This window comes from Alternaria postmessia (genome assembly GCF_024291825.1).
Source record: "Alternaria postmessia strain BMP 2775 chromosome Unknown scaffold_61, whole genome shotgun sequence".
NCBI lineage: Eukaryota > Fungi > Ascomycota > Dothideomycetes > Pleosporales > Pleosporaceae > Alternaria > Alternaria postmessia.
This window is the reverse complement of record NW_026260134.1, coordinates 50,621-78,570: the sequence shown is the minus strand read 5'-3', so window position 1 is coordinate 78,570 and position 27,950 is coordinate 50,621. Positions and strand designations below refer to the sequence as shown.

At 53.1% G+C, this 27,950-nt stretch overlaps 9 protein-coding genes across 9 annotated transcripts; 5 read left to right on the top strand and 4 right to left on the bottom strand.

The window, feature by feature from the left end:
* Window positions 1–244: 244 nt before the first annotated feature.
* On the bottom strand, window positions 245–3,463 carry J4E82_008080 (uncharacterized protein; the record flags this gene model as incomplete). The annotated part of the gene is made up of 2 exons (XM_051734319.1): window positions 245–3,330; window positions 3,394–3,463. The coding sequence occupies 2 exons, from the start codon at window positions 3,461–3,463 to the stop codon at window positions 245–247; spliced, it is 3,156 nt and encodes a 1,051-aa protein (XP_051585913.1).
* A 1,502-nt stretch (window positions 3,464–4,965) lies between these two features.
* On the top strand, window positions 4,966–7,159 carry J4E82_008079 (uncharacterized protein; the record flags this gene model as incomplete). Its single annotated transcript, XM_051734318.1, has 2 exons — window positions 4,966–5,689; window positions 5,739–7,159. 2 exons carry the CDS (start codon window positions 4,966–4,968, stop codon window positions 7,157–7,159), a joined length of 2,145 nt encoding a protein of 714 aa, XP_051585912.1.
* An 878-nt stretch (window positions 7,160–8,037) lies between these two features.
* Window positions 8,038–9,707, top strand: SPM1 (Subtilisin-like proteinase Spm1; the record flags this gene model as incomplete). The annotated part of the gene is made up of 7 exons (XM_051734317.1): window positions 8,038–8,070; window positions 8,123–8,202; window positions 8,255–8,380; window positions 8,426–8,450; window positions 8,498–8,564; window positions 8,615–8,929; window positions 9,085–9,707. The coding sequence occupies 7 exons, from the start codon at window positions 8,038–8,040 to the stop codon at window positions 9,705–9,707; spliced, it is 1,269 nt and encodes a 422-aa protein (XP_051585911.1).
* Window positions 9,708–9,968: 261 nt separating this feature from the next.
* J4E82_008077 (uncharacterized protein) lies at window positions 9,969–11,036 on the bottom strand (the record flags this gene model as incomplete). The annotated part of the gene is made up of 2 exons (XM_051734316.1): window positions 9,969–10,965; window positions 11,017–11,036. 2 exons carry the CDS (start codon window positions 11,034–11,036, stop codon window positions 9,969–9,971), a joined length of 1,017 nt encoding a protein of 338 aa, XP_051585910.1.
* Window positions 11,037–11,741: 705 nt separating this feature from the next.
* Window positions 11,742–13,618, top strand: HAS1 (ATP-dependent RNA helicase; the record flags this gene model as incomplete). The annotated part of the gene is made up of 2 exons (XM_051734315.1): window positions 11,742–13,110; window positions 13,164–13,618. 2 exons carry the CDS (start codon window positions 11,742–11,744, stop codon window positions 13,616–13,618), a joined length of 1,824 nt encoding a protein of 607 aa, XP_051585909.1.
* Window positions 13,619–15,416: 1,798 nt separating this feature from the next.
* J4E82_008075 (uncharacterized protein) lies at window positions 15,417–20,772 on the top strand (the record flags this gene model as incomplete). The annotated part of the gene is made up of 3 exons (XM_051734314.1): window positions 15,417–20,432; window positions 20,488–20,659; window positions 20,717–20,772. 3 exons carry the CDS (start codon window positions 15,417–15,419, stop codon window positions 20,770–20,772), a joined length of 5,244 nt encoding a protein of 1,747 aa, XP_051585908.1.
* Window positions 20,773–21,637: 865 nt separating this feature from the next.
* On the top strand, window positions 21,638–22,062 carry J4E82_008074 (uncharacterized protein; the record flags this gene model as incomplete). Its single annotated transcript, XM_051734313.1, has 2 exons — window positions 21,638–21,743; window positions 21,803–22,062. The coding sequence occupies 2 exons, from the start codon at window positions 21,638–21,640 to the stop codon at window positions 22,060–22,062; spliced, it is 366 nt and encodes a 121-aa protein (XP_051585907.1).
* A 2,321-nt stretch (window positions 22,063–24,383) lies between these two features.
* J4E82_008073 (uncharacterized protein) lies at window positions 24,384–25,607 on the bottom strand (the record flags this gene model as incomplete). Its single annotated transcript, XM_051734312.1, has 3 exons — window positions 24,384–24,386; window positions 24,434–25,141; window positions 25,194–25,607. The coding sequence occupies 3 exons, from the start codon at window positions 25,605–25,607 to the stop codon at window positions 24,384–24,386; spliced, it is 1,125 nt and encodes a 374-aa protein (XP_051585906.1).
* Window positions 25,608–26,212: 605 nt separating this feature from the next.
* Window positions 26,213–27,910, bottom strand: J4E82_008072 (uncharacterized protein; the record flags this gene model as incomplete). Its single annotated transcript, XM_051734311.1, has 1 exon — window positions 26,213–27,910. One exon carries the CDS (start codon window positions 27,908–27,910, stop codon window positions 26,213–26,215), a length of 1,698 nt encoding a protein of 565 aa, XP_051585905.1.
* Window positions 27,911–27,950: the final 40 nt, after the last annotated feature.

The window sequence follows — 27,950 nt, the reverse complement described above, 5'->3', positions numbered from 1 at the left end:
GTCTAAACCGATGCGCCCGCTCATACTTTTAGTTCACTCGCCACCAGAGGAGATGTATTGTTGTTTACATCGTCGCGACGCCATCGTATGTCTGCCGCCCAGGATGGATTAAACGCCGATAATTACTTGTTGTACACGTGGTATCTCTTGCTAGCAACAACCCAGGAACGCCCTTTCAATGCTCATTATACTCATTAGTAGACCGCGAATCCATGCCAAGGACCAAAGAACTTGCTGTGCTGTCTCAAGCAAAATATGAATAAAGGACCACGACGACTGCAGACACCATGGACCTCCCGTACGTTGAGTGCGATGCTGTGCCCTCCTTTTTGCCAGTCGCTATAGCCTCTCCGTTGGGCCTACTGCCCCCTACACTCGCAGCCGCACTGCTAGTGACGCTTTGGAGCCGTGTTGTTGTAGCGGGAAATAAAGCACTTTTTGTGGTGCGACCTGAACTTCCGTAAATCAATTCTGTAGCTCCCAGCGCAAGACTGATGGTGGTTCCGTCGATAGTAATTGTGCCGCCTGGCGTCAATGTCTGATCGCCAATGATGAATGTTGTTCCACTGCCAGATCGTGCTGTGTACGTCTGCGAACCGATAGTAAGTAATGGCGGGTTGGTGATAATCGGCTGGATCCCGGGCGAGATAAAGCTGGTCTTTCCGTTGATGGCCAGAGCAGTAGCTCCGTGTGCGAGGGAAATGGTGGTACCCGAAACGACGATAGACCCACCTGCAGTGAGCAATATCGAACCAATTAGATATGCAGTACCAGTCCCTGGAAGCGGTCTAAAAGTCGCATGCCCGATAGTTAAGGGAGGCGCAGTAATCAGTGGGGCAGCTGGGGTAGCCAAAACGGAGGTAACGCCGTTGATCACGACCAGGGATGCCGATTGAGCGAGAGACAATGTGGTACCAGAAACGGTGATTTCCGAACCACCGGGAAAGAGTGTTTGACCATCTACCACGAAAACAGGCCCTGAAGGCTCTGGAAGAGCGCTGATGACATCGCCGCCAATAGTAATCACGGGAGGGTTGCCGAACTGCAGACTAGGAGTGACGAGCGAGGAGGTAGTTCCATCGACAATGATAAATGAGGCAAAAGGCGCGAGCGATAACGTAGTCCCCGAGACGGTGATTGCTGGGCCACCTGGGATGAGAGATTGGTCGCCAACGACAAATGACGGTCCAGATGGGGCCGAGATAGGAGCGAAGACCTCGTTGCCAACATTGATAGTCAGCGCAGCCGGATCTGGAATAACGGATGTAACTCCATCCACGACAAGGAAAGATGCTGAAGATGCCAATGATAGCGTAGTATCGGACGCAATTATTGCCGAACCTCCAGGCACCAGTGTCTGACCGGCGATGACGAACGAGTTCCGCGGACTATCAAGAGCAGAGAACACACTGTTCCCAACAGTGAGTACGGGTGGTGTTATGTTGGGAAAGGCTGGTGATTGTATCGTCGAGGATGCCCCATTGACCACCAGAACACTTCCTGCAGCTGCTAGAGACAGCGTAGTGCCCGAGACGGTAATGGCAGGAGCACCGGGGGCGAGCGTCTGCCCCGAAACCACAAAGGTAGGACTAGGCATATGATTGTTTTGGCCGTTGGGGTTATTCGACCTGTCCTGAGTGACTTGCGCTGTGATTGTCGAGCTGCCAATTACGAATTGCGGCGGACTGCCTGGAACTGGTAGTGATTCTGGTAAAGCTTGAGTGGAGCCTCCAATAACTATAAACGAAGCCGAGGGTGCCAGACTGACAACGGTGCCATCAATAGTAGCGACGCCTCCAGGGGAAAGGGTTTGTCCTGGACCGACAAAGAACTGAGTAGCAGCGTTAGGTGTAAGTGTCGTCGAACCAATGGTCAGTACGGGTGGAGGACGTGATTGACCAGCCTGAGGAAGTCTAGACGTTCGACCGTCCACAACAATAGCTGTAGCTGATGGAGCGAGAGAAACCAGAGTTCCATCTCCCACAGTAACAGGTGAACCTCCAGCCCGCAGGGTCTGCGAGCCCACAATGACTTCGGAGGACGGGCCAACCACGACAGCTTTGGTGCCCACAAATCCCACGGTAACCCGGGTGGATTCGGGGGGGTTTACGGCATTGTTGTTGTTGTTGCCACCGCGCACCTGGGTTGTTGGGATCGAGCCAGGTCGATTGTTTGGCTTAACAGTGGTAGTCGGCTCGCCGTTAATGTCAGAGAGATTCCAGTCAGCTACTGTGAGCGGAATGGGCTTCGAGGTGCCAGTGCCCCAATTGTTTACGACGATAGGCAGATCGTCAAAACCAAGAACAGAAGACTCAGCGTGGATGAGTTGAGGGGCCATACCAGGCCAGTTTTGGTAGTATAGGTCGACAATGACAAGAACAGTCACGACGGCCTGGAGCTGCCCAGCATCACATGCAGACTGTGGAATCTGTTCGAGAAAGCCATCTGGTATTGGGCCTACAATGGTAGGTTTCTCTTCAATTCCTTTCAACCAATAAGGATAAGCTTGTGGGGAGTGCAACTGTACTGTCTCTGTTATGTGACCTGATGCGATCTCATAAGCTGTGAAGTAGACAAACGGCGTGGCAGAAGTTTGAACTATTGTGGTGTTCGGCCCAAGAGTAACGGTAGCAGTGGCCGATGGGAAGGTATCCGGATAGTAAAGATCATATAGTCCGGCATCTGACGTAGGGATGACACCTCCAGAGGGAAAAGGAGAGTAGGCTGCAGACCGATAGGCAACGGACGTAGTAGCTGCATTAGGTCTTACCGTGTACTCTTCACACATCGTAAGCGTGAAGTCCCATTCGGCATAATACGACGTGCTATAGCTGCACACAAAGTCTGATGACAATGCACTAGATACATCAAACGTCGTCGTGTAAGGAACAAGGGTATACGAATTCATGTTACTGAAATTCGATGCCTCTGTTGTCATGATTCCCACCACGTGGCTGTAAGTTGGAGCGAACCAGTAATCCACACTCGCACCTGGGATGTTGATTGTGCATGTTGCATTGGAGATGTGATTTTGCTGTGTTGCTGTGTCGTTAATGGAAGACGGGCCGATCCTTGAAGTTGCTAGCGGTGGAGACTGGGTCTGCGACAATGTTGTGTTATAGGCGTCTGACGAAGTGCCGTTCGGTTGTAGAACAGAAGAAATCTGTGATCCAATCGAGGCCGGATCGGTCGGCTGAAGGATTCCATACTCGCTAGAGCTCCCTGTACCAAAGGTGCTAACGCTTTGTAACAAGGTTCCTGGAAGGATAGCTGCGAGTGTCGAAGCAGATGCAGGCAAGGTCGTTCCGAGAGTAACGTTGGAATATGGGGCTTGGAGGCTCGGTTAGCATGCAGCGATTCAAAGCCGCGAGGCGCAATGGGATTTGACTTTACCACGACGGAACACGGCCCCCGCTGCAGACGAAGCGAAGCCTACTGCAAGAAGCGGATGATTAAGATACATGGCGGCTGTAGAGTGCTGCTCACGCAGACACTCTACGGATAACGAACGTCGTGCTCTCAAGTCGTCCCGAGAGAGTGGTGGACATACAAGAGTGCAGCAGAGGCAATCTGGGTGAGCGGGTCCAGCGTGTTTTGGCCTATCGACGGCACCGACTGGCGTGGTCCCGAGCAGAGGCATGCATATTTATCGGAAGATCAGCGCGGGAGGCAGCTAGACTAGGCCTCTGGGCGAAGTCCGAGACCTGCTCGTACATTGGTTACGTTCCTTTTCCCTCCTATTTCAGACAGGGATCAGAGACGGACAGCACGTGAGTTGCAGGCCGTCACCAATAACATGCCCTGGTCTCGCAGAACATGAAGAATCCGGTCAAGGTTTTTAACAAGTCGAATGCGGCTGCCACGCAGGTCCATGGGCGCACGCAACTGCTACAGTAAGTTACTGCGGGTTCTCCTGAGGTTTGCGAGGAGCCACTAAAAGTCCGGCCTTCCTGTCTCGGCATGGGCGAATGCTTGTATTTGTGCGGCGCGCCTCTACACCATTGCAGACATCCCTTCCTGTTCCTCGTACTGAAGGTTTGATTACCATCATGCAGGCATTGTTGAGGCTCTGACGGACATTGACACGCCACGTTGGCGATGCAGGAGTAATGCATAACCAGCATTCGGATCAGCACTATGGACGACGCATGCCGGCTCGACACTCATAGTTCTGTCCTGTTGAGCATGACGATCGTTTGGCAGGTTCCTGGTAAGCGTGCCGATCTGCCAGACTGAAGAGGGGAAATCTAAGCGAATGCGCTGCTCCAGTGCTCGAGAATCTACTGTTTCAAGCTTGTCGTTCGGGGTGGCTGCCTTGGAGTCCGGGCTTGGGTGGCCAAAGCCCAGCGCCTTGCCGTGGCAGATGGGAGCTCCAGAAAGCCCAGAGGCCCACCCCAGATTGCGCGAACATGTGCCAATCGGTGTAGGGGTGAAACGAGGGGTTGGGTGCCTCACGGCACTCAGCTGCATTCATTAATGATGCTGCGGAAGAATACCGGCTGAAAGCGACGGGAAGAGAATGGCCGTCTCACGGAGTTGAGGTGCGAGCCTGTCTGCCCGCCGCCGCGCAGCATTGAAGCGGTATGATCAAGAAGCACAGCAAAGGACTCGCAAGAAAGCGCGACGGTTGCGGCGTTCCCGCAAAAAGTGCTATCGCGGCGAGTGGCGGGTACGTCAAGTCGAAAGGAGCGGTAGCCAAGTGACAAACTCCGTTAGAGCATTTGGTGCAATATATGCCTTGGCCTGCTCGCTCGGCATCCATGCCAGGATCCGGCCAATCTGGCTCGACTCCAGACTTCGGACTGAGAGTGCTTTTGCATGCTGTCCGTGTCTTCTTCTCTTTCCCCCCTCTCTCGTGGCGCTGGCGGGGACAGACAATGCCCTTCGGTGATGCTGTTCGCTGCAATCTTCGAGGTTGAGTGGCTTCAGTCGTGCCTCCTTCCACGCGCCGCTTAGTCACGGAACATGGTCCCTTTGCAAGGGCATCGCGCCTGCCTCACGTCTCTATGCGCCTTCCTCGCCGCCGCCCTGCTCCTGCCCTTACTTGCGGCCGCCGACTATGTGCAGACAAACATCACCGAGACGCCCAACTTCAAGTTGCTTCCCGGCATCGCCTCAGTGCCAGCACCCGTCGCGGTCGCGCCGGACCAAACCTGGATCGGAATTGATGGCGCATGGAACACCTTCACCTTGGCCATAGGCGAGCCTCAGGAGTACGTGCAGGTCTATGTGTCGACTGCAAGTCAGCAAATATGGGCCATCAATCGCATGGCCTGTATCTCAAATATTACGGACCCCACGACTGGAGAGATCACAGCGTTCAACGTCTTCGACTCAGAGTGCGAGCTTAGTCGCGGTTTCTTGTTCAACAGCAGCAACTCGGAAACATGGGAGCAAAAAGGCTTTTACCAACTGTGGATTGAGAAGTACCTTGGACTAGTCGGTAATGGACTGTACGGTTTCGATTCGGTGGGTCTAGGGAGGGCCGGGGAGATGGGGCCCTCTGTCCAGAATACAACAATCGGCACCTTGGTCACGGCCAACTTCTGGCTCGGGCATATAGGCGTGCATTCCAAGTCAACCAACTTCTCCGTCTTCGACGACCCAGTCCCGAGCTACATAACTACTCTGTTCGAACAAAAGAGCATTCCCAGTCTATCTTTTGGCTACACTGCCGGCGCACAGTACCGTAAGACAGTCCCACATGCTTCCTGTATATCACTGACTCGTGTGTATAGGCGACCAAACCGTCCTCGGAAGTCTCACGCTGGGTGGCTACGATGCCTCCCGCCTTATTCCCAACGACCTTACTTTCATCTTCGCACCGGACAATGAGCGCGACCTGGTGGTTGGCATAGTTGGCATCACAGCGAACACCACGTCGGAAGAAGACATCGATCTCATGAAAACTGACGACGTCACCATGTACATTGATTCTACGATTGCAGAACTCTACCTGCCAGTTGAAATCTGCCAAGCTTTCGAAGACGCATTCGGATTGCAGTACGACGAAGCGACTGATCTCTACCTTGTGGACGATAAGCTTCACCAGAGTCTCCTCGCGCAGAACCCCAGTGTGACGTTCACTCTTGGTCAAAAATTCAGTACCGATGCCACTCTACAGATCACCTTGCCTTATGCTGCCCTAGACTTGGAGGCAACCCCTCCCTACAGAGGACTAAAAGAGAAGACAAGGTACTTTCCAATCAGGCGAGGTGGTGAGTCGCGCCAGTGGATACTAGGCAGAACCTTTCTACAGGAAGCCTACCTGACTGTAGATTGGGAACGTCAGAACTTTACAGTGTCAGCTGTCGACTGGACATTTGGCAAGGCACCAGAAATCCTTCCCATCGTGTCGCCTACCTATGCAGTAGCGCATTCCACTCCCCCGAAAAAGAAGCCTCTATCGTCTACGGCAGTCATTGGGATTGCCGTGGGAGGTGGCTTCTTCGTTGCTTTACTGTTGTGCGCAATTGGATGGTGGTTTTGGCATCGGCGACACAAACGCAAATTGGAAGCCATCAAGGCGAAATACGAGGCCGAGGCCGCTGCGGCTGCAGTCACCAAGATGGATCCACCCGTTTTGGAGGAAACTCCGACCTCTCCAGTACGAAGTAGTACCGAGGGTGTGATTGTCTTTCCGAAGGCTGAGCTGCCTGGTACATCTCATGTACATCACGAGATGAGCTCCAGTGCGCAAGAGAAGGGTTTATTGCCGGTGCATGAGGCAGATGGCAAGGAGCGTGAGATTTACGAGATGCCTGGCGACATGCCTGTGCTTGCAGAAGCAGGCGGCCGTCAACTGTCGGAGAAGGAGTCTATGGTGGTACGTGAGAGGATATACAACGGCGTAGATCCGGCTGGTATGCCAGATGCACCCCCCGTTACACATGACGAGTCACGAAGGCTTGCACCGATATCTCCCTCAGAAGTGGCGATTGTGGGCGGTCAACTACCGACTGGCAACGTGTCGCCCGTCACACCACGATTACCCCGAGACGGTGCGTCCTTGGAACCTTCGGACACATTTTTCCAGCTGCCGCCCTATCGTGCTCGCGATGGAAGACGCACCGAATCGGATGACGATCCCCTCTCCCCCGTCTCGCCTCTGGAAGGGTCTACGGATATGTCCCGACGGCGGTTCTCGTACGAGTCATGAAACCCAAAAAGCTGATTGTTTAGCGACGTTACGACTGGCGTTTACTTTGTTTGGCATAACTGGCGGGGATCTCTTGGCTTAGCGACACGCGGCACCGTTGCTTACTGCGGATATGGCGTTTGAGAGACGATAGTTTTGATTTTGTACATGCCAGAGGCTGAATACCCATCTAGACGGAGGCACGTGGTAGACACGAGTCGAGCCACGTTTTGTTAGTGTCTATGCTGTATATACCCTCTTTCCACGTACATAGCAGCAGTCCATGCGGCGGAAATGCACAACAAGCTGCTCGCAGCGCTAGGCTCATGCGTTCATCTCGATTGACATGCACCGCGCTGAGGCACCGGTCTGGCCGTCGGCTGGCTAAACGGTCATAAACCTGCAACGGGCAATTGTCCTGATTGTAGGGCAGAGCCAGGGGCGCGGGCGAAGCGGTCTGAGGAAGGTGGCTATACCAGCGCCTTGCCGCCTTGGGCCAAGTTGAACCCCTCGTATGCGCTGCGACTGGATACCAACCCCACCATTGCCCTCACGGAGGCCGCGACGAGGCACAGGACGACCGCTTTTCTGCATCGTCACTTTGTCAATCGCTTTCCTATTGCTTCATACTTCCCGGTGAAGACTCTGCGCCTTCTTTGACCGTCCCACCGCCCACCCGGTTTCGACAGCCGCCGCCCCGCTTTGTGTTGAAGCAGCTCCTGTCAGTCATCACATTGGCCGCGCGCCTAGCCTTATATCATATCTTCCGTCTGCCGCCTGCGCCTTCTCTCTGCTGCTCGACTCCTGCGACCGCCCCGATCGTTACTTCCTTCTTTGAAAGAAACTAGAAAGAGCTTGCTTTGGTTACCCCTCGCTCTTACCCCGCCGCATCTGCTATCATGGGCGACCTCGCCAACCGCAAGGTGTTCAAGGTAGCGTGGCATCCGCCTCTCAGACCCGAGCATGCGTACTTACAGGCTGCAGGTGTTCAATCAAGAGTTCATCGTCGACGAGCGCTACAATGTGACCAAGGAGCTAGGACAGGGTGCTTATGGCATCGTTTGGTACGACCCGAGCAACTGCGCGACGCATGCGGATACTGACCGTGCCTTCCAGTGCGGCTACCAACAACCAGACGGGCGAAGGCGTAGCCATCAAGAAGGTCACCAACGTCTTCAGCAAGAAGATCCTAGCAAAGCGTGCCCTGCGCGAGATCAAGCTGCTGCAACACTTCAGAGGCAAGTCTAGATTGCCCCCGTCGGCTCTGCCACAACTAACATCCGCCAGGCCACCGCAACGTAAGAAACCCCTGGTCCGAGAAGCAGACCGTCCGACACGATGCTAAATCCCGTCGCACAGATAACATGTCTCTACGACATGGACATTCCCCGCCCGGACAACTTCAACGAGTGCTACCTCTATGAAGGTATAGATTCTCCTCTTGGCATCTGACAAGGAGATGCTGACACGGTGCAGAGCTCATGGAGTGCGACCTGGCAGCCATCATCCGCTCTGGCCAGCCACTTACCGACGCCCATTTCCAGTCCTTCATCTATCAAATTCTGTGCGGTCTGAAGTATATCCATTCAGCAAACGTCCTCCATCGCGACCTCAAACCCGGTAACCTACTCGTCAACGCCGACTGCGAGCTCAAGATTTGTGACTTTGGTCTCGCAAGAGGTTTCTCCATGGATCCCGAGGAGAATGCAGGTTACATGACTGAATATGTCGCTACGCGATGGTACAGAGCTCCCGAGATCATGTTGAGCTTCCAGAGCTACACGAAAGCCAGTGAGTAGTTACCATTTTGTTCCACTCGTGCACGTCAGAGTTCCATGGCTTTGCCGTGTAGACTCTGGCGACCCCACAGACCCAGGGTCTGCATAACCACCAGCGGACCCAACTTAGCCGCCCCGGCGTTTGAATACATAGCTGACTTCGGCTAGTCGACGTATGGTCAGTAGGCTGTATTCTTGCTGAGCTTCTCGGAGGCAAGCCCTTCTTCAAAGGCCGGGATTACGTCGACCAACTGAACCAGATCCTGCACTATCTCGGAACACCAAACGAAGAAACACTCTCACGTATCGGCTCGCCTCGTGCCCAGGACTACGTTCGCAATCTACCATACATGCAAAAGATTTCGTTCCAGTCACTATTTAGGAACGCCAATCCGGACGCGCTCGACTTGCTCGACCGCATGCTCGCTTTTGACCCATCGAGCCGTATCTCAGTCGAAGAAGCCCTGGAGCACAGGTATCTACAAATCTGGCACGACGCCTCCGACGAGCCTTCCTGCCCAACAACGTTTGATTTCCAGTTTGAGGTCGTCGAGGAGATTCCAGAGATGAAGAAGATGATTTTGGACGAAGTCAGCCGCTTCCGCCAGATGGTCCGCGTACAACCCGGTGCAGGCGCTGGGGCGAACCAGGCGCCTCAAGTCCCAATACCCAACAACTACGACCGCGCCGGCTACGAAGACCCTAGGCCACAAGAAGCCTTCAACCAGGGTGGATGGAACGGCAGCGACTTGGAGCGTGACCTTCAAGGCCTTGACGGTCGCATGCGATGATTGCATCCAGATGATGTTGTTGGATACAAGAAACTTCTCATTGTTCAGAGCGTGAAGGATTTGGGTAATATTTGAGCCCCGTGTAATTTCTCTCGAAAATCTATTCATTTATATGTACCCCAGAGTGTCTTCGCAATATATGAACTTGGCGAGTGGTGTTGTAATCGTCTACGGTGCCTCACGGTATGAAGCTCCTGTCGTTGTCCCATGGAAAATCTGCTCGAGTTGTGCAAGTCGCCATCCACTCTCAATGGTCAGACACTAGGTACGTACAGCATCCAGTATATCCGCCTCCAAACACTCCAACAAGCCTGGTGCCTCGCCTTTGTATCCCCAAGCCTTCCCCGCTCTCTCTGCCCTCGTGCGCGAATTACTTGCAAAAAGATATCTGGCCAGTCTGGGAAATCCAGGGATATTCGCCATTGCGTCCAATCTCTCTAAACTAATCTGCACGGGTGTCGCATCATCGATCACACCATGTCTGTGCAGAACCTCTCCTGTCGCTTTCGCAACATCAATTTGAGAATGCTCCTGTGTACTAGCGAAGTAGTATCCATTCTCGTTGAAGAAGTCTTTTGAATTGGATGCCGCGGCTTCCACGACTTGGAGATACAGACGCATCAAATCGTCGATGTGCACCCAACTCCTCGTATTTGCACCTTGGTCGAGGTAAACTACTTTACCACCCATGTTCTTCACTTCTTTGATGAAAAATGGGATGAAAGCACTTTGGATCTTTGCTAGCCCCTTGCCTCTACCGTAGATATCCGGTGGGCACATGATTGCTATGTTGATTTTGTCGCCGTGCTCTGCAACTGTATGATGGAGAATGGTCTCTGTATTGCGGTGGAGTGCGTTTGGGGGCAGTTGACGGATTTCAGGCAGAGAAGCAATGTCCGACCATATCTCTGGGTTCAACTTCCCTAGATACTCTTCGTCGGCCCAGTCAGATACAATTCCTGTTCCGGAGAGGTGAAGGAGGTAGCCCGGGATTGGACGGTGGAGAAGACCCGTGATGATAGCGTTTAGACTGGGCTCATGGTCTGAATCGCCATTGTGGATAACAATGTCAGCGTTCTCCGCTGCTGATGTGATGAGGTCGGCGCTCGAGTAGTCACCTGTGATGACGTCGATGTTGGGATAGGTGGATTTGAAGTTTTCAGGAGTTTTGCGTAACAGAACAGTGATGTGGTATTCAGGGTGGGCGGTTGCAATAGTATGTAGGACGGAACCACCGATGTAGCCTGTGCCTCCTGTACTGCGTGCGAGTTAGTGGTCTGTCTTGGAAGCTGCGAGCATGTGAACATACAGGAAAACTTTGGGTGTCATGATCAAAGGTCAACTAGTCAAGAACACGATACCACAAAGTTGTTCAAAGTATTGATGTAGTAAAGATGCTTGAGGCGGCTTTAGAGATAATCTATCAGCAAGGCCCAACTCATGAACAAGGAATCATGCGACTCCACTTGATTGGTAATTCAACTTGGCATCACTTCCCTCTTGGTCTGATAGTGCCTGGAATGACGTTCTAGCGCCCTTACAAATGGATCGTTCTGACGGGCATGGAAAGACTGTTAGACAGTCTCGATCTGAGGACATGATGGGAATACGAATCACAGAATTTCCGTGCGCAGACACCTAGCAATGAGTGTAAAGACCGAAGCGTATAGGATGAGCTAAAGTGAACCTCAGCATGCTCAGGCGTATACGATTCCCGAAATCAGCATCAGTGGTGAGTCGCGTGAGTGCATGTATTATTTGTGACATTTGCATCGAGCTACACCACGAAGTTCGGGAGCCACAGCGTGGGTGCACAAAATACTGTGGTTTCTGCTAAGGTGGTTTCCGTCCCGTTGTTCATGTTCGTAGTGACCGCTCGACACTGCGGCGATGAGTGAAGCCGCCGACAGGGATTGTCGCGCTAGAGAACTAGCGCGACAATTATTTCCCCGTTTTCGAACTTTTGGCATGCGCTCCAAATCGAACTTTTCGTGTCACTGCACTGCATAGCACTCCCAAGACGCTCAATACACCATGTCGCCCGCCGCGATCGAGTCAGGCAATAAGAGGAAGAGGTCTCACAAGAGCAAAAAGAGCGCCGAAGCAGAGGCTGTCCCAGCGCATAATGGCGTAGACTCCACCAAGGCGCGCAAGAAGGCGCGCAAGGAAAAGGAAGTCGTTGTAGCCGAGCCTGTGGTTGAGGATGTTTCCGAGGAGGTAGAGAGCGATGAGGAAGAAGACGAGAAGGTAGCAGAGGAGGTTGCCGCCGAGGCCAGTCCCGCGAACGACGACGACGAGGATAGCGACAAGGAAGACGATGAAGGCAACGACGACAAGCTCCCCGAGCTTCCTTCTGGCACGGGCAGCAATGCCCTTGACCTTCCATCAGGCACTACCATGCCTTCGGCGAACCCAACACGATTCGATGAGCTCAACCTGAGCGAGCGAACCATGTCTTCAATCAAGAACATGGGCTTCGAGAACATGACAGAGATCCAGCAGAAGGCTATACCACCCCTGCTGTCTGGAAGGGATGTGCTTGGAGCGGCCAAGACTGGCAGTGGAAAGACATTGGCTTTCCTTATCCCGGCCATCGAAATGCTTTCGCAATTGCGTTTCAAGCCGCGCAACGGAACTGGTGTCATTGTTGTGTCACCTACAAGAGAACTTGCATTGCAGATCTTCGGTGTAGCTCGCGAGCTCATGGAATCACACAGCCAGACGTTTGGTATCTGTATCGGTGGCGCGAACCGAAACGCAGAAGCTGAGAAGATCAGGAAGGGCTTGAACCTGATCATCGCTACTCCAGGGCGTCTTCTCGATCACCTACACAACACACAAGGCTTCGTTTTCAAGAACCTGAGGTCGCTCATCATCGACGAAGCGGACAGAATTCTCGAGGTCGGTTTCGAGGATGAGATGAGGTCGATTATCAAGATCCTGCCCACGGAGCGTCAGACCATGCTGTTCTCGGCAACACAGACCACCAAGGTTGAGGATCTCGCAAGGATCTCGCTCAAGCCAGGACCTCTGTACATCAACGTCGATCATCGAGCCGAACATAGCACGGTCCAGGGACTGGAGCAGGGTTACGTTCTGTGCGATTCAGACACCAGATTCAGGCTCCTCTTCTCCTTCCTCAAGAAGCACCAGAAGAAGAAGGTCATTGTCTTTTTGTCTTCGTGCGCATCAGTCGACTTCTACAGCGAACTGCTCAACTACATTGACTTGCCAGTGCTTGGACTGCACGGCAAGCTTAAGCAACAGGCCCGTACGAACCGCTTCTTCGAATTTGTCAACGCACAAAGTGGCACACTCATCTGTACCGATGTTGCTGCGCGAGGATTGGACATTCCTGAGGTAGATTGGGTCATCCAATTCGACCCGCCTGATGATCCCCGAGGTAAGTTTTGATCATGCGCGATGGATACGAAACATATACTGACACATGTGCAGACTACATCCACAGAGTCGGTCGAACAGCTCGAGGTGCCAACGGCAAAGGCAGGAGTTTGATGTTCCTCCTGCCCTCTGAGGTGGGATTTCTCAAGCTCCTTAAGGAAAACCGAGTGCCCCTTGTAGAGTTCGAGCTGCCTTCCAACAAGATCCTCAACATACAGTCACAACTGGAAGCCTTGATCAACAAGAACTACTACCTGAACAAGAGTGCGAAGGACGGTTACCGGTCCTACCTCCAGTCGTACGCGTCACACAGCTTGCGTTCAGTGTTCGATGTGCATAAGCTGGATCTTGTCAAGGTAGCCAAGTCGTTCGGCTTCTCAGCACCACCGCGTATCGACATCAGTCTTGGAGCGAGTCTGAGCCGCGATAAGAAGGTAGAGGGACGAAGAGCATACGGGAGCCAGCCTCAGCAGCAACGACGACCGATGAGGGGAGGCAAGAGGTTCTGAGACGGTGCTTGAACGGCATTGATCGGAGTTTGGCGTACAAAATCACATACGGACAATGATCTAGGGTTTATAGCTTTATCTGCATGATCTAATCGAGTACCCAGAAGGACGTGAGTAACTTTTGGAATGTGGAATTTGCCAATGTGATGTAGCGTGGCACAGAAAGCTGTGATCAGATGCGCCCATGACACGGTCTCTCTACTCGGCAGCTTCATGAAACTTAGTGGGTGCAAAATATGGTTAGCAAAATGAATGTCTCTGAGAAAATTGGCAGTTCAACGCCACCAAACCGGTGAGCGCTAGTGGGATTTGGGCAGCAACCACTGAGACAGCAGAAGAGCAATATCACCAGGTCGGGCCAACTGCCAGTTCATCAAGTCTGCATCCTTCGGAATATGGTTCTCTAGCATATCTGACTTCTGACATATTACTTGATGGACATGCAAGCGCAGCCCAGCCCTACGAGTTTTTGAAAAAGCTATGCGGCAGATTGTATGGGGGATGCGCTGGCAAGTCGCTCTAGCGAAATGACCAATGACGTCGAGCAGACAAGCAAGCGGATGCGTCCGCCCACCGGGGGAATCGGCACAATCACCCCTGGTAACGACACGGGTGCTAGAAGCTAGCTAGCGGTCGTAGTATCGAGACGGCCTACATGACGGTGTTGACATGTGGCGGTGAGACAGACGTGTGAAGTGACAGGCTGTCTAGGGATGGGAGTGAAGATAAAAAAACCCAGAGTGTGCATAACCTGATTTCAGCAAAAGTGCATGCCGGCGCGGGACGACGGGAGGGGTAAGAATAGAATGGAATAAGCGGCGTGATTGCTTTTGCTGCTACCAGCCATCTTGTTGCTGCGCTCAGCCGGGTGGAGGGACGGTAGAGGCTGGCATTCGTCGGGCAGTCGTCTAGGAGGGCAGAGTTTGGTTCGAAACACGCGCCTGCTCGACGGAACATGCATGGCCAACGGCGTCCACGAGGGACTTCAGGCACGCTGTATGGCCTTGACGCGGGAAGGTGGCTGGGCTGTGGACAAGTCATGATGTATCGTCGGTAGCCCAAAGATACGACGCGACCTGTCGCACGTCTACTGACTGGGCTTGCTCGCTCTCTCTTGTACCATTTTCTACGTAATCAGCTGTTATTTCCCGACTATTGTCTAATATACCCTTTGCGGCTCTAATAATCCAACGCAAATCCCGCGAGCGATCTGCCAGGCCAACAAGCCTCACCTCGGCCGTGTTAGCGCCGACAAGGATTGCTGTTCTTCTAGGCTTGGACCCAGCCCGGCTTTCTCTCCACCACAGCTGGAGTTGGTTCCCACGACCGCCTCTCCACCAGCTCGACGGAGCTTGTAGAGCCCATTGCTACCCCCGAGAGACGGCTGTGAGCTGTCTGCGCGGCCTGGTCTGGTGAGTCCCGTGACGCGTGCCCTGCCACGCCCGAGCAGCTGCTAACACTGGCTGGCCAGCTTCGCTACGACCGTCGGCGCCCAGCTCGCCATTGTCGCAGAGCGTCGCACGCACTGCACATGCACCAGGTGGCCTCAGGTCCTGGTTCACGCCGCCGATAACGCAGTTCGCTCCCGCGCATCGTCCGCGCCCACACCCACGATCGCTGTTCGCGCTCGCACCCAACACCAGCAACATCCAGGTTCGCGCACACGGGGACTAGCCACCGTGCGGCCCTGCACCCACACCTCAAACAACAACACTTCCCTCTTATAACGTCCTCGAGGAAAACGGCGCCGGGCATGTCTTCCGTCACCCACCCCGCCTTCTAGAATCTTTCGGATTCTATGATGGTTTTAGATACAGACAGACCTCCTCTTCCGGCACCTACTGAACCCTCGACTCTCGATTCCGCAGACGAAAACAACTACACCGACGACGTCGACACAAACGTCTCCAACCGCACCGACAGGACCTCCTACTCGGTCCCCGAAGACGGCACCCCCATTACTATCAACACCACCTCGCCCACCAAGCCCCGTGGCAGCCGCGTCCTGCACAAGAAGTTCCCCTCGCAGACTTCGCTGCTCATTGAGTACTTCGAAGCAGGCGAAACCGAAGGCCAAGTCCGCTCGCGCCCCAGTGTGCGCGTACGGGTCACGCCTTCCTCCCGCAAGAGCAGGAACAGCACCGTCAGTGATCACGTCCAGATCACCCAGACCCAGACCCATCGCCATTCCCACGCCGCCTCGTACTCGCGGCGCATCTCCCTCCACAGCAAGTCGTACGACCAGCTCTACAGCTCGCGCCGTAACACCGTCGATTACTCCGACCTCTCCAACATCTCCTCTCTTCCCCCCGTCGACATCGAGCTACTGCCCGATCACAGCGACGACGACTCTAGCGACGGCGGACGCTATATTCCCATGCCCTCGGACATATCGTCCATGCCCGCAGACAGCATGACTGGCCAAACAGAAATCCTCCCGCCCGCGCGGCGCAGGAGCCGAAGCCTCGAAAGGGACGCAGTCACTGAGTCCATGGTCTCAGAGGCCATTCAGGACACACTCAAAGCACCCCGCCACCACCGAAGCAGAAGTCTCAGCAAAGACCGCATCACACAGCGCGTCATGGAGAAGCTGCAGCAGCAGGCCGCAGAAGGCGGCACCACAAAGTCCAAAGACCGATCCTCCAAGTCGAGAGAGGTTTCCAGGCGGCGAGAAGATGACCTCGCCTCACCACGCAAGTCGCATCGTAGAAGGAGCAAAGAAGTCGACCAAGTGAGCGGCACTGACTCCAGTCTGCTCTCCTCCAACGCCGACCGTCGCTCTCACGTCTCTGGGACTTCGTCGATCAACAACCCCAAACTACTAGCCACAGTTGAGGACGCCATCAAGCGCCTCATTCTCCCTGAGTTGAACGCGCTGAAAGAAGAGAACCGCACTTCCAGGAACATGGACAAGTTCGACCGTGCCAACCGTGATAGCATAGCCACATTCGAGACTATGGAATCCGACCGCTCTCGCGACCCATCCAGACGCCGTGTTTCCAAATCCTCGAGCGCGCCTAAACTCCACAGCAACAAGCCCAAGGTCGTCCTCAACAGGGATGGTGACAACCCAGGGACGACACTGACTGGCGGATCAAGTCGCAAGAGCGAGCGACGATCCAGTCGCGGCTCCATCTCGAGCTACGCAGACTCGACTACTCGCGATGAGAAGTCTCATCGAAGAAAGAGCAAGGACGAGAAGACCCTATCCCAACGGGATTCTGCGCTAATTGGGCTTGCCGGAGCTGGCCTTACTACCGCCGCTCTCAAGCACCACACTTCGCGGGAAGAGAAGGAGGAAGAGCGCAAACACCGCAAGCATCGCTCCTCTCGCAGCAGTCGATCTGAGAGCGTATCTGAAAGCGTCCACGAGGAACGCGTTCCACCTCTACCCTTCAACCGCAGCGAGCTTATCGGAGGATCCGAGCTCACTCGCGACTCCATCCTTTCCGCAGAAACTGAGACCAAGGAGAGGCCGCAGTCAAGGTCATCGACGAGCACTGGCATAACAGGCACAGGTGCTGAGACGCCTCTGCAACAGGTCTCTCGTGGTTACATTTCACCATCTCCACGCACACCAACCCGCACACCTAATGCGCTTCAACAAACGCTCGGCACTGCTCACAGTAACAAATCAACCAACGAAGTCCGCACAGCGACTCCAAAGAGCGATCGCAGCTACACCTCCCGCTCGAAAGTCACTGACGCCAGTCTGTCGGCTGCAGCTGCGGCCAAAGCCCGCGCAATCGAGCGGTCAGAACCTCAAGCATCGCAGTATGAAATTGAGAGTGACACGCAATCAAGACGTGGTGATACTGTCAGCCCGATACAAAGCGAGGCTAGCTATCGGGGGGACGCACAGATCACAGGCTCACCACGAAGATTTAACTCCATCCGCAGTGGGCCATCTGTGTCTTCTCTTGGCCATCAATTTGAGCGACGAGAGTCTAATCTCTCTATCGCATCAATGGACTCAACAGCGAGCACCAAGGCGGCACGTACCCGCAAACGACCTCAGGGCGTCACTCTCGAAAGCAAGAGGTCTATCCTCAACGAGGCCACGACGCCCAAGGACACAAATGAGTTCTTCGAACGCAACCACGAGAAGAATGAAATGTACCGGCGAGAACTAGAGGACAGCTCTGTGAACTACAACCGCATGACCATGTATACCGATGACAGCACAGGCGTAGAGTATCTTGATCAACAACAGAAGATTGGTGATCTTCAAGACCTTCGCAAGGTCGGCTCGAATCCTGAATACGTTCACACACCGCTAGCAGTAGAATCAGCCGTCGCATCCCTACACGACCCGTCTACCATCAGTGTTCGATCTTCAATGGCTTCAAGCCCGATCAAGAAGAGTATGCTATCGCAGGTCAGCACGAACCCAGCCTACGTGCAAACCGAAGAAGTACCTGCTGGTCAGAGATGGGCCGCCATCCGTGATAAGGCGGAAGCACTAGTACAAGAACGACGTGCTGAGGAATCTCCAAAACAAAACATTGCGCGCGAGAATTCTCCCAGGCAAAGCATTGCGCAGTCTGAAGATGGACAATCGGTTGTATCTGAAGCACCTCAGATGCATCACAGCGCCTATCCCGTTGGCAATGACGACATGATGCCCGAGATTGGGTACGGCATGGATGACGACTCAGATGTGACTACCAACCCATCAATTATCCAAGGGCCAATTGGCGGAGGAGATGGTTACCATGATCGTACCGACGAGTTGCTGAGCCGCCAAGAAGAGCGGGAGCGTACACCTACCTCGTTCAGCAAAGGCGTCACTGGACTCGGAGCTGGAGCTGCTGCCATGGCTGCTGCCGCTGCCTATGAAAGGCAGGAGCAGCAGACTCCGGATTCGTTCGACCAACGACACCAGGCCACCGTAGAAGACGAATATGATCATCCCTATCCAGGTGAGCAACAATACGAGCAGGCAGGCTATGCGCAGAGTAATCGCACTCCTTTGTCGTCAGGCCAGACCGGCTGGAAAGACGAGGGTTACCAGTCGGCTAACCAACGTGAAGCGTACACGCCTCAAAACCGCAATCATTCAAAGATCTTTGATGATGACGGTTACGGTGATGAGTACAATGGCGTGGATCTTGGCAGCCCGGACATGTTTGCTGCTCGTGCCAAACATGACCGACACGTTAGTGGCAACTCCCACGGTATGACTTCGCCTCTCTACGACGCAGCTACCGGCAAAGGTATTGATCGTATCGAATCGAAAGACATTGTGGCACTCATGGACCACCTCACCGTTCGCGATGCCCAGCGTAATGCACGCGATACCGAGATCCTAGTGACTCTTGTCCGAAGTGCTGCCGAGATGCGCAATCAGTTGGACGATCTGAAGCAGTTCATCAAGACTCAGGACACTATGATCATGAATACCACTGACAAGCGAGTCAACTTGGCGGAGCAAAGGATTCTGGGTGGCCCTCGCCCTCAACCCATGACGCCCCCTCGCATGAATCGCACATCTTCCGACGACGACATTGAGACCAAGAAGAAGAGTGTCTTCAGGCGTGCTCTGAAGGGACTAAGCTCTGGCAAGGGCGATGGCGACATCAAGCACATCGAGCAAATGCTCGTCCAATTGCTCGGTGAAGTTGAGGGTTTGAAGCAAGTCAATCAGCTCTCGTTGGACCAACAAGCGAGGACGAATAGTCTCAACTCGTACGAGAATCTGCGAGCAAGCGATGACGCAGGCTATGAGCCAGAAGGTCGTGCCAACACTGCGCCTTCTCCCGACCAGTCGGGTTACTTTTCTAACCCTTCCTCATCACGGCGCATTCAAGATCTTCACTCCGGCTTTGATGTTGTGCCAACAAACCGTATAAGCACGGTGCGAGAGGAGAGCGACGAGGAGTACGACGAGCGCAATCCCCAATACGAAAACACTGAGCGCATGACAACGCCAACTCAGGAAGCTTTCCCAGACAAGCGTCGATCTTTGGGTACTCCCCCACAAGCTTCAAAGTCGACACGGGACTCAAGCCATGAGACCACACCGAAGCGCAAGCACAAGTCCAACTCATCATCCATCTTCGGTATCCCCAAGATCTCTCGATGGTCGAAGACAACTTCTTCTACCAACCCTGAGAGTCTGCCGCGCAACAGTGTGTCTGGTGAGAGGCGACCACAATCCACACACTCCAGGTCTTCTTCTTTGGATGACTACTACGATGACGACGAGCCGTATCAGCAGCATGGTGACGATAGGCTTCGCTCCAACACTTCGCTGGCTAGGGACGATCAGGCGTCCGTCCGCTCTGCGCGCTCTCTACGCTCTCCATCGCCTCTTATCCCAGAGGAGCATCAGTACGAGATGGAAGACCCCAAGTATCAGGCGCATCGCAATTCGCTGAATCTGCAACACCCTCAGCCGCGACCCGGGCCAACCGGTCGTCACCAGAACCAACTGGAGAGCCAAGCACAAATCTACAATCCTGTTCGTTCAAGCATAGGGTCTCCAGATTTTGATCAGTGGGGTAGCATGCCATCGCTTGCGCGAAACCGGATGTCTGGTATCTCGGCTCAACAGAATGCTGGCAACCTCTCACCAATTTCGTCAGATGGCTACAGCCAACACTCTGCTTCGGAGCAACAAGCCGGCCCACCCAGGCCTCCCAAGATCCCGGATGACGGTCCTCTTATCCCGCCGCCACAGCTGCTTGCCGGCTATGGGCAGACGAGGCAGATGTACAGCTCTCCGAACGAATTCGGTAGCCAAGGTGCTTTGACACCGCTTGCACCTATCGCAGAGGTGCGTTACTCACTTGAAACCGATCGGGGCCATCGCGTAAGTTCAGCTCACGCCTCAGAAGATGGCGAACAATGCTGACATTACGCGAAAGATGACACCTACTGCCTCGCCTCGCCCGAGCAGCCAGTACCTCCGCTCCGAGGCTAGCATGGACAGCCCACAACGAAGGGTTACTGGCCCCAGGCCCATGGGTAGCAAGAGCCCGCAGCCACAGAGTCCGCTGCAACACTCGGATACCGTTGTTCGCAGGAAGCCTATCGCTGGTGAGTCTTATGCTGCTTGACGTATCGACTGAGAAAGGTTACTAACAAGTACGACAGATGATGAAGAGTCTCTAGAGAGCTACCGTAGCAGTCTTGATTCCGAGATTTTCTAGGCGAACCATCTCAAACCCAGCATTGTAATCCACAGCAACAGGCAAACTGCAGTCAATAGCTGGGTCGAAAGTAATGGACAGAAGGGGGACGCACGTTTTCTTTCCCATCAACGACCAAGCAAGAATTTGCAACAGCGGTCACCGCTTAGGCATGTGACATTTGCTGAATGAACGAAGAGTACGAAGAGTAGTAATATTGGGATGTGCAAAAGCTTTTCATTGGTTATATGGACTTCATTCGCTTTACATACCTGCGCATATATCACTTTGCGAGCATGGCGTTTATATAGCGTTCTTCGACATGGTTTCTGTGGCATGAAGTTTGGAGGGAGTCTTGAGTGGCTGATGAGGGACGAACTTCATGCTTTATGAGAAACGACGGCGTATTTAGGTAGGCATTTCGATACGAATGCAACATTGTGTGTTGGCAGAAATGTTTTCCTTCAGCGTGTGATGTTTTGTTCCACGATCTGTTTCGTCATCGTTCGGATTCGGTACCTGGATGTCTTCAATGCACCCCACCAGCACGCGACCACCACAGCAAACTTACCAACTAGCCCCTACAGTTCTCAGGTTCCCGCTTACCAGCCCTTCACTAATCGGCAAGTCTTTGCCTGAACGCGAAGGGTCTTCCTGTCTCGGCCCGCAGTTATGAGGTCGTCGTGACATCATCAGGGTCCACCACTCTTTCATCATCATCGATGAGCTGTAAAGCTAGCAGTATGTAAAAAACCTTTATAACATGTCCTTCCGGCTTGGATCTCCATCAAATACACACACACAACTTCTTTGATACCCATATCTCCGATTCCAATACACACCTCACCAACAAATTTCCAAACTACTTCAGCCTACACACATCACAATGTCTGCCGAATACAAGAACACCAACGTCAACGAGATCGCCAAGAAGGCTGAGCAGGAACTCAGCAGCGATAGCGCTACCAAGGGCCACAACGTTGGTCTTTCCAGTATGTCTTCTTTACCAACCCATCGCACAAAAACACCGACTAACTCTACTCCTTCACAGCCACCGAATCCGGCGTCGACACCGCAAACGTAGAGGGCAAGTTCCCTGGCGCAGAAGTAAAATACGGCTCCGCTGCCAGCGGCGCTGGCAACAACCGCGAGATCCCGCTCGACGAGGGTGGTTCCATCAAGGCCAACGGTCAACCTACCAAGGCGGGTGACTTTGCTCACGGAGGTGTCGGCGCACCTGAGGAGAGGAATCAGACTTATATCAACAACAACGGTGGTGATGACTCCATCCGGGGGAACATCAGGAACTAGGATGGTTGATGCATGAAGATGCGGGAAAGAGGTTGATTGAGACCCTACCGCTTAATGAATGAAATGAAATGATCCAAAAGAGAAACCATGAAATCAAAGAATCTGAATGCTGTTGTGAGGATTTGACCATTTTCCTTCTCCATTCTTTCTTGCTTCGTCCTCTTCTAACCTCACTAATTCCTACGTTCTGTTTCGCTCCATGCTGTAGCCATGTTTTACTTTCTCGAATGCACTGTTTCTGTCTATCATCCCTCACTATTCCCTTCGCGCACGAAAGCTCTGTTCTGCTCACACCTAGTATCTATTCTCGAAAAAATCTCGATCATATGTGGGTATACATGTATTGACACAGTGTGTACCAGAAACAGAGTAATTGGCCTGCTGAACTAATAATACCTAGATCAACGTATCGCAATCCAGCCTAACGTCAGCATTCAGAGACCTCGTTTGTACGAGAGAGGGCTCTACGAGCACCTAAGCGTTTTGGACTAGACCATATACACTTACCTAGCTAAACCAGGGCACCTGTTTGACACATATTTCTAGCAAGCTACTACACTCCAACCAAACGGTAACTGCGTCAGACAGCCCTATTAAAGTCGAGTCCCGAACTACATTCTCCGACTCCTCTTCTCGCTCGAGCTCCGATTTTACTAGTACTACGAACAACTCTCTATCAAAACCATGTCCATAAAGAACGAAAGGCGATAATAACCAATCCTCTGGCCTACAGGGCAATCTTGGAAAGGGAAAGGAGAAAGTTAACCTACGTGCTGGCGGTAGTGTACTGACTAGCTGGCGATGTGATCACTGTATTACGATACAGTCATAAGATAGTGTAGAGCATAGTGTGACGTGGTCTTGAATGGGGGTAACATGCGGTTATGGGTATTGTGGAGAGTGAGAGTGCTAGAGCTAATAGTATGATGAAGTCATGATACCTGAGCTGCAATCTTCAGCTAGACGAGGATGAAGGTCGGTGTCGTCCTTCGGCTCATAACAACGACACGACGCTGACGCTGTATGCCTAGATATGCTTACTAGGAAAATTGGAAAAAGATTGCTTTTGAGCCTTTCATGATTACAAAGCTCCTTTCGTTAGCCCTGAAGGTTCACTTTCTTTAACCCTCAGAATCATTTCTCCTCGCTTAGAATCCTTGTGCATCATTGGAGGACTCGACCGCGTCAAGTATGACTACCACACTTGACCAGGAGAGCCAAAATAGCCTGAGTGAGGATTTCGAGGCTTCAAGATGCAGAAAGAAAGGTGCCGTAACGGCACATATCCATCTATACTTGGAGACATCAGAAATGACCACAGTAACTCGATGTTCCTCAATCATCGTGCTGTAAATGCGTCGCTTAAACCAGTTGCAATCGGGACAGATTCCAGAACTCCTTTAAATTACCAGTTCCTAAAACTACAAGGAATTTGCGACTTAGGTTCGATCCAAGGCACATGGGAAAGCATATATGGATATTGAGGCTTCTGAAGTGAAGCGAGATTGGTAGTAGAGATACTCAAGTAGAAGATGACATTTCTTTACAGCTAACAAGTCCCATCATCTACATACAAGTCAACCTGAAGCGGAACTCATGAAATCTAGATATTGTTCCTTGTTTGCATGTCTTGTCTGAGGGCGAGCAACGTACGGCCTAGCTAATTGTTGGTGATACTTTCTGTAGTGCTTAAGTCGGGCGTCTTGCCGATTGAACACTCTCTCGCACGAAGCGTTCTCACAAACATAGACTCTACTCGAATGTTTGAGCCGCTGGTGTCTTGCTAAGTTGCCCCTACGGTGAACACCACTGAATGCGGTACAGCAGTCATCTATATCGCAATATATCTCGGATGAGGCAGTGGAGGAGGACGTGGTACTGGTTTCGGACTGTAATGCCGTTGTGGATTGTACAGATGAATCCCACGAGTCTTCGCTGAAAGACACCGAGGGAACAATGTGTGCTGGTGGCGTTGCCAGCCGTATTTCGAAGGCTGGGTGATCGAAGAACTGGGCGGGATGTGTAGATTTGTGAGATAAGGACAACGGATTCCAGCTCGGTTCATGCAGCGACGTAGGACGCACCGTCAGCATGGAATCAACCATGGATATCGGATCTATGTCGTGGGATGAGATACATTCACATGTTGCAAAACCCACGCCAGGACGTTCGGTCAGCGTGGATTCGTCCATGGATCCATCCACGTTGGATACGCGTTGGTACGCTGCTCTTCCCGCGCTGGCATCGGTGCCACTATGACTATCGGCCATGCACAAGTCAGGCCCCATAAGCAGCGGTGGCCTTTGGTCTTCCTCTAGAGGCTACTAATGTCGGTCAGAGTGCAATTGCAAGTAAGCTTTCAGGCACTTACGTTATCTTTTGCCTTGCGTGAGTATGAAGACGTTTTGCATTGAAGCGGTGAGCTAGGAGGCTCAGCTACTGTATCTGAAGCCTGAGTCGACACAGGGAGCTCTGGAGTAAGGTCTGGATCATGTAAAATTGGCATTGAGCTCAACAGCGTAGCGTCAGTTTCGGCTGTGGTGGAGTTTGCTGAACTTCTTTGGTTTCCTTGGGTGATGATGTAGGTCTCCACTTTGGAGCACAAAATATCATACTGCTCCTGTTGCCCCGTATCGCCCTTGCGCTGTTGCCGTGGGGTCTCACATTTGAGGCCGTCTTTGCCATGGTAAGCCTCGAATTCGTGCTCGTCCAGTAAGTCTTCGTTACAGGTTGTGCAAAGCTTGAGGAAGGGTAAGTGCGGAGGCCTTCCTTTGGGTAGCCTACGGGTTAAATGCGTTCGGACAGCAGATACCGTAGTAACTGGGGCTGCTGTACATGTATAAGGCAAACCCAGTTTTGCCTGAGCTTTCCGGAATGCACATTGTAGGCTGCGCTTGGGTTTCTGAACCTCTTCTGTCATGGTTGAGGGCGTTGATTGTGACTCTGGCAAATGAACATTGGTATGCAAGACATGTGGGGACTGTTGTGATGTCACAAGTTGGTCCGCTGGAAGGCCATAGAACGATGATGCTGGCTGTTCGATTTGAGATGTGAATGACTTGCGGGTGCTTTTTCGCCGCTATAATGAACAACATTAGTGATGCCTCCTCAGTGCGGACTGATATGCAAACCTTGTTTACAATGTCCGAAGGCAAAGACAAAGAAATTGTCCTCTTTTTCCCTGTGAGCTGCGTGACAGACTGTCGTACTGGACCAGGATCAGCCTCAAGATTGTTGGCCCAAGACTGCGCAGTTGCTTTTTGTGGAGGTGAGTTTGAATCGTCGAAATTGCCGGCGTCAGTGAAATCAAATGATGCTATGAACGCATCAACATCAAATGCGGATGCAAGAGGAGCGTGCGGGGGGTCAACGAAGTCGAAGTCTTGGCGCAGAGCTGGGTATTCTTCCCGTGCATGTGTAACTCCATATGGAAGGACGTGAGCACCCGGAGCAGCATTGGTCCCTGGACGTAAAGATGGAAGTCCTTCGGAAGCTTGTAGAGGAATAGTATAAGTCGAAGGACCATTGGTATCTCGGGTAGCCATAATAAGCACAAGGCAGGAAGGACGAGGAGGACATCGAGAAAGCTTACGAGCGTGGGCATCGAGGTCTATAACGCTCTGCCATAACCAATCATCGTAGTTGAAGCGTTGCTTAGGGAGATGGCTTGCACAAATACGTACCTTACGATCTGAGGACCTGAGGATTTACGGACTTTCAGAGATGCCTGATGGCCTTACAAGCCAAATGCCAAGGACCACTGACAGAGCGAGGCGACGTAAGGTAGATGGAAGCCTGATCGCCATTGGGTCAGATCGCGGGCAGCTAGCCACATGCGATTTAGCAGACCGAAACAAGGCTGAGAGCTGCAGGAGAGAGCGGTCAATGGTATGTTCGACTCGCTTGAATACCAGACTGAATTGTTGAGATGAGGATATGCATATTCAGACACCTACATGGTCACAGTGACTTCTTAGATCCTGTGTATCTGACAGTAGCAATGTGCAGCCAGACGCCTGCTGTAGCAGTAGTCTCGTACTCTGAGGGGACAAATGTATTGAAAGGAAGACGGATCAATAATGCAGAGAAGAGAGACAATTGAAGGGGTATCAAAAAGGAACAGTATGCTCAACAACAGTTCGCACGCGGTTCATGCCCACACACCTAGAGTCCAGCTAGCTCTCTCTCCGCCCTTGGTAGAAAGTCCAGGGCCCATGCTCTGCCTCTGTGCGATTACAGAGACGTCCTTCTCTCTTGTGGCTCCTTGCAAACCATCTTTGAGATACTTTTCGCGTTCGACTTCGACGATGCCCTTGATGCGCTGCTGTGCTATCAGACTTGCACCTGCCCACGCACCTAATGTATCTACGCCTCTGATGGTGCCACCAACCAAGCTAGCAGGTGGCGGACCGTGACGTATCGCCATCTGAGCGAACTTTGTGTCTATAGGATCTTCTTGGGGCGATTGAAGCGCTGCGGGTAGTTGGGCAGGGGGCGCATTCGCATCGAGCGACGAGGGGAACATATCCTCGCCTTCTTGTCGGCGCATCTCCACATCTTCCCTCTGGTTTCGGAGTTTCTCTTCGCGACGCGCGCTTGCTTTCCCATAGCTTTTGACTGGGTCCCAGCCCTTGAGTTGTACCAGAGCATCCAGCTCCTTCAGTATGCGCGTCTTGAGACCGGGCAAGTTGGACACGCCGCCTGTTATGACGATGCGCGACATGCATAGTCGACGGACGTCTATGGGCAGCTGGACAAGGGCGCGGTATATGAGGTGATGCAGCGGAAGGTCTTCGTCGTCGAACTCGTGTATGGCTAACTCTGGTGCAAAGAGAGCATTCTCGGTAGGCTTGGCTAGTGATGCGAACGATATGGTGAGTTCGGTAGGAGGGGTGTGTTTCGGGAAAGGTATGGTGACAGTAGGTGGCGGTGACTCGACAGCGTCTTCAAACTCCTCTAGCACAGGCGCTTCTCGTGCAGGAAAGTATACGGTTCTTCGGTTCGATCTAGGGACAGGCTTGCACCATCCGACGCGCGTAAGGACTTCCTCTGCCTCTTCAAAAGATACGTCTGCCTTGGTAGGGCCTGGCTCAGCATCGTCGAGTTCGGCGTTGAGTAGCTTCGCCATCTCCTCGCTCAATAGCCTGCCTGCTCGTACACTGCGCCTCTCAGCTACCTCGCGATACTCGCAAACTGCGGTCACCAGTGTCTCGGCCCAGCCAATGTCCACAACCAATGCTGAGCGTAATCCTGCTGCCACGGTCGACAGCACTGGCGTGGACATGAGGGTGATGCTGGGGGCTTGGAAGCTCGTAAACAGCACATCGAGAACTGTCGACATGAGTGCATGCGGCATGCGGGGCGGCATTGCAAGTAGCACGCGGCGTGGCTTCGTGTCGAGCAAGAAGTATTTGCCGTACGCCTCTCGCATTGCCCGCTCGAACTTGTCCTCGACCAGCCCCAAGTCGACCTTGCTCAGGTCCGTCCGGTAGAGCTCATACTCGTGCCCCCAGTCCAGACCCCGCTTCCGCCTTCTTCTCTTGTGCGTATATTGGGGGTCCCACTGCCTGTAGTCGCCCACCCTGCGCTGGTCGTCGGGCCCAAACGGGAGGGTGCATCGCGGGGCGCTCTCGCCGGGAAAGCCGGCGCGCACGAAGCGTGAGCCGACTTCAATCACGACGTATTCGTCTTCGGTACGGAAGGAGCCGCCAGGTGAGCCGAAGGAGGATGAGATGGTTCGTAGAATGGGTGTTCGCGGGGACTCTCCCAGGTCAGCGAGGCGCGGCGTTGTGCCCCTTGTGCTGCGGCTCAGGGAGCCCGAGACTTTGCGCTCGCCGCCAGAGGACATTTGGATTACGGCGAGCAATGTTGGGGATGGAAGTGGCTAG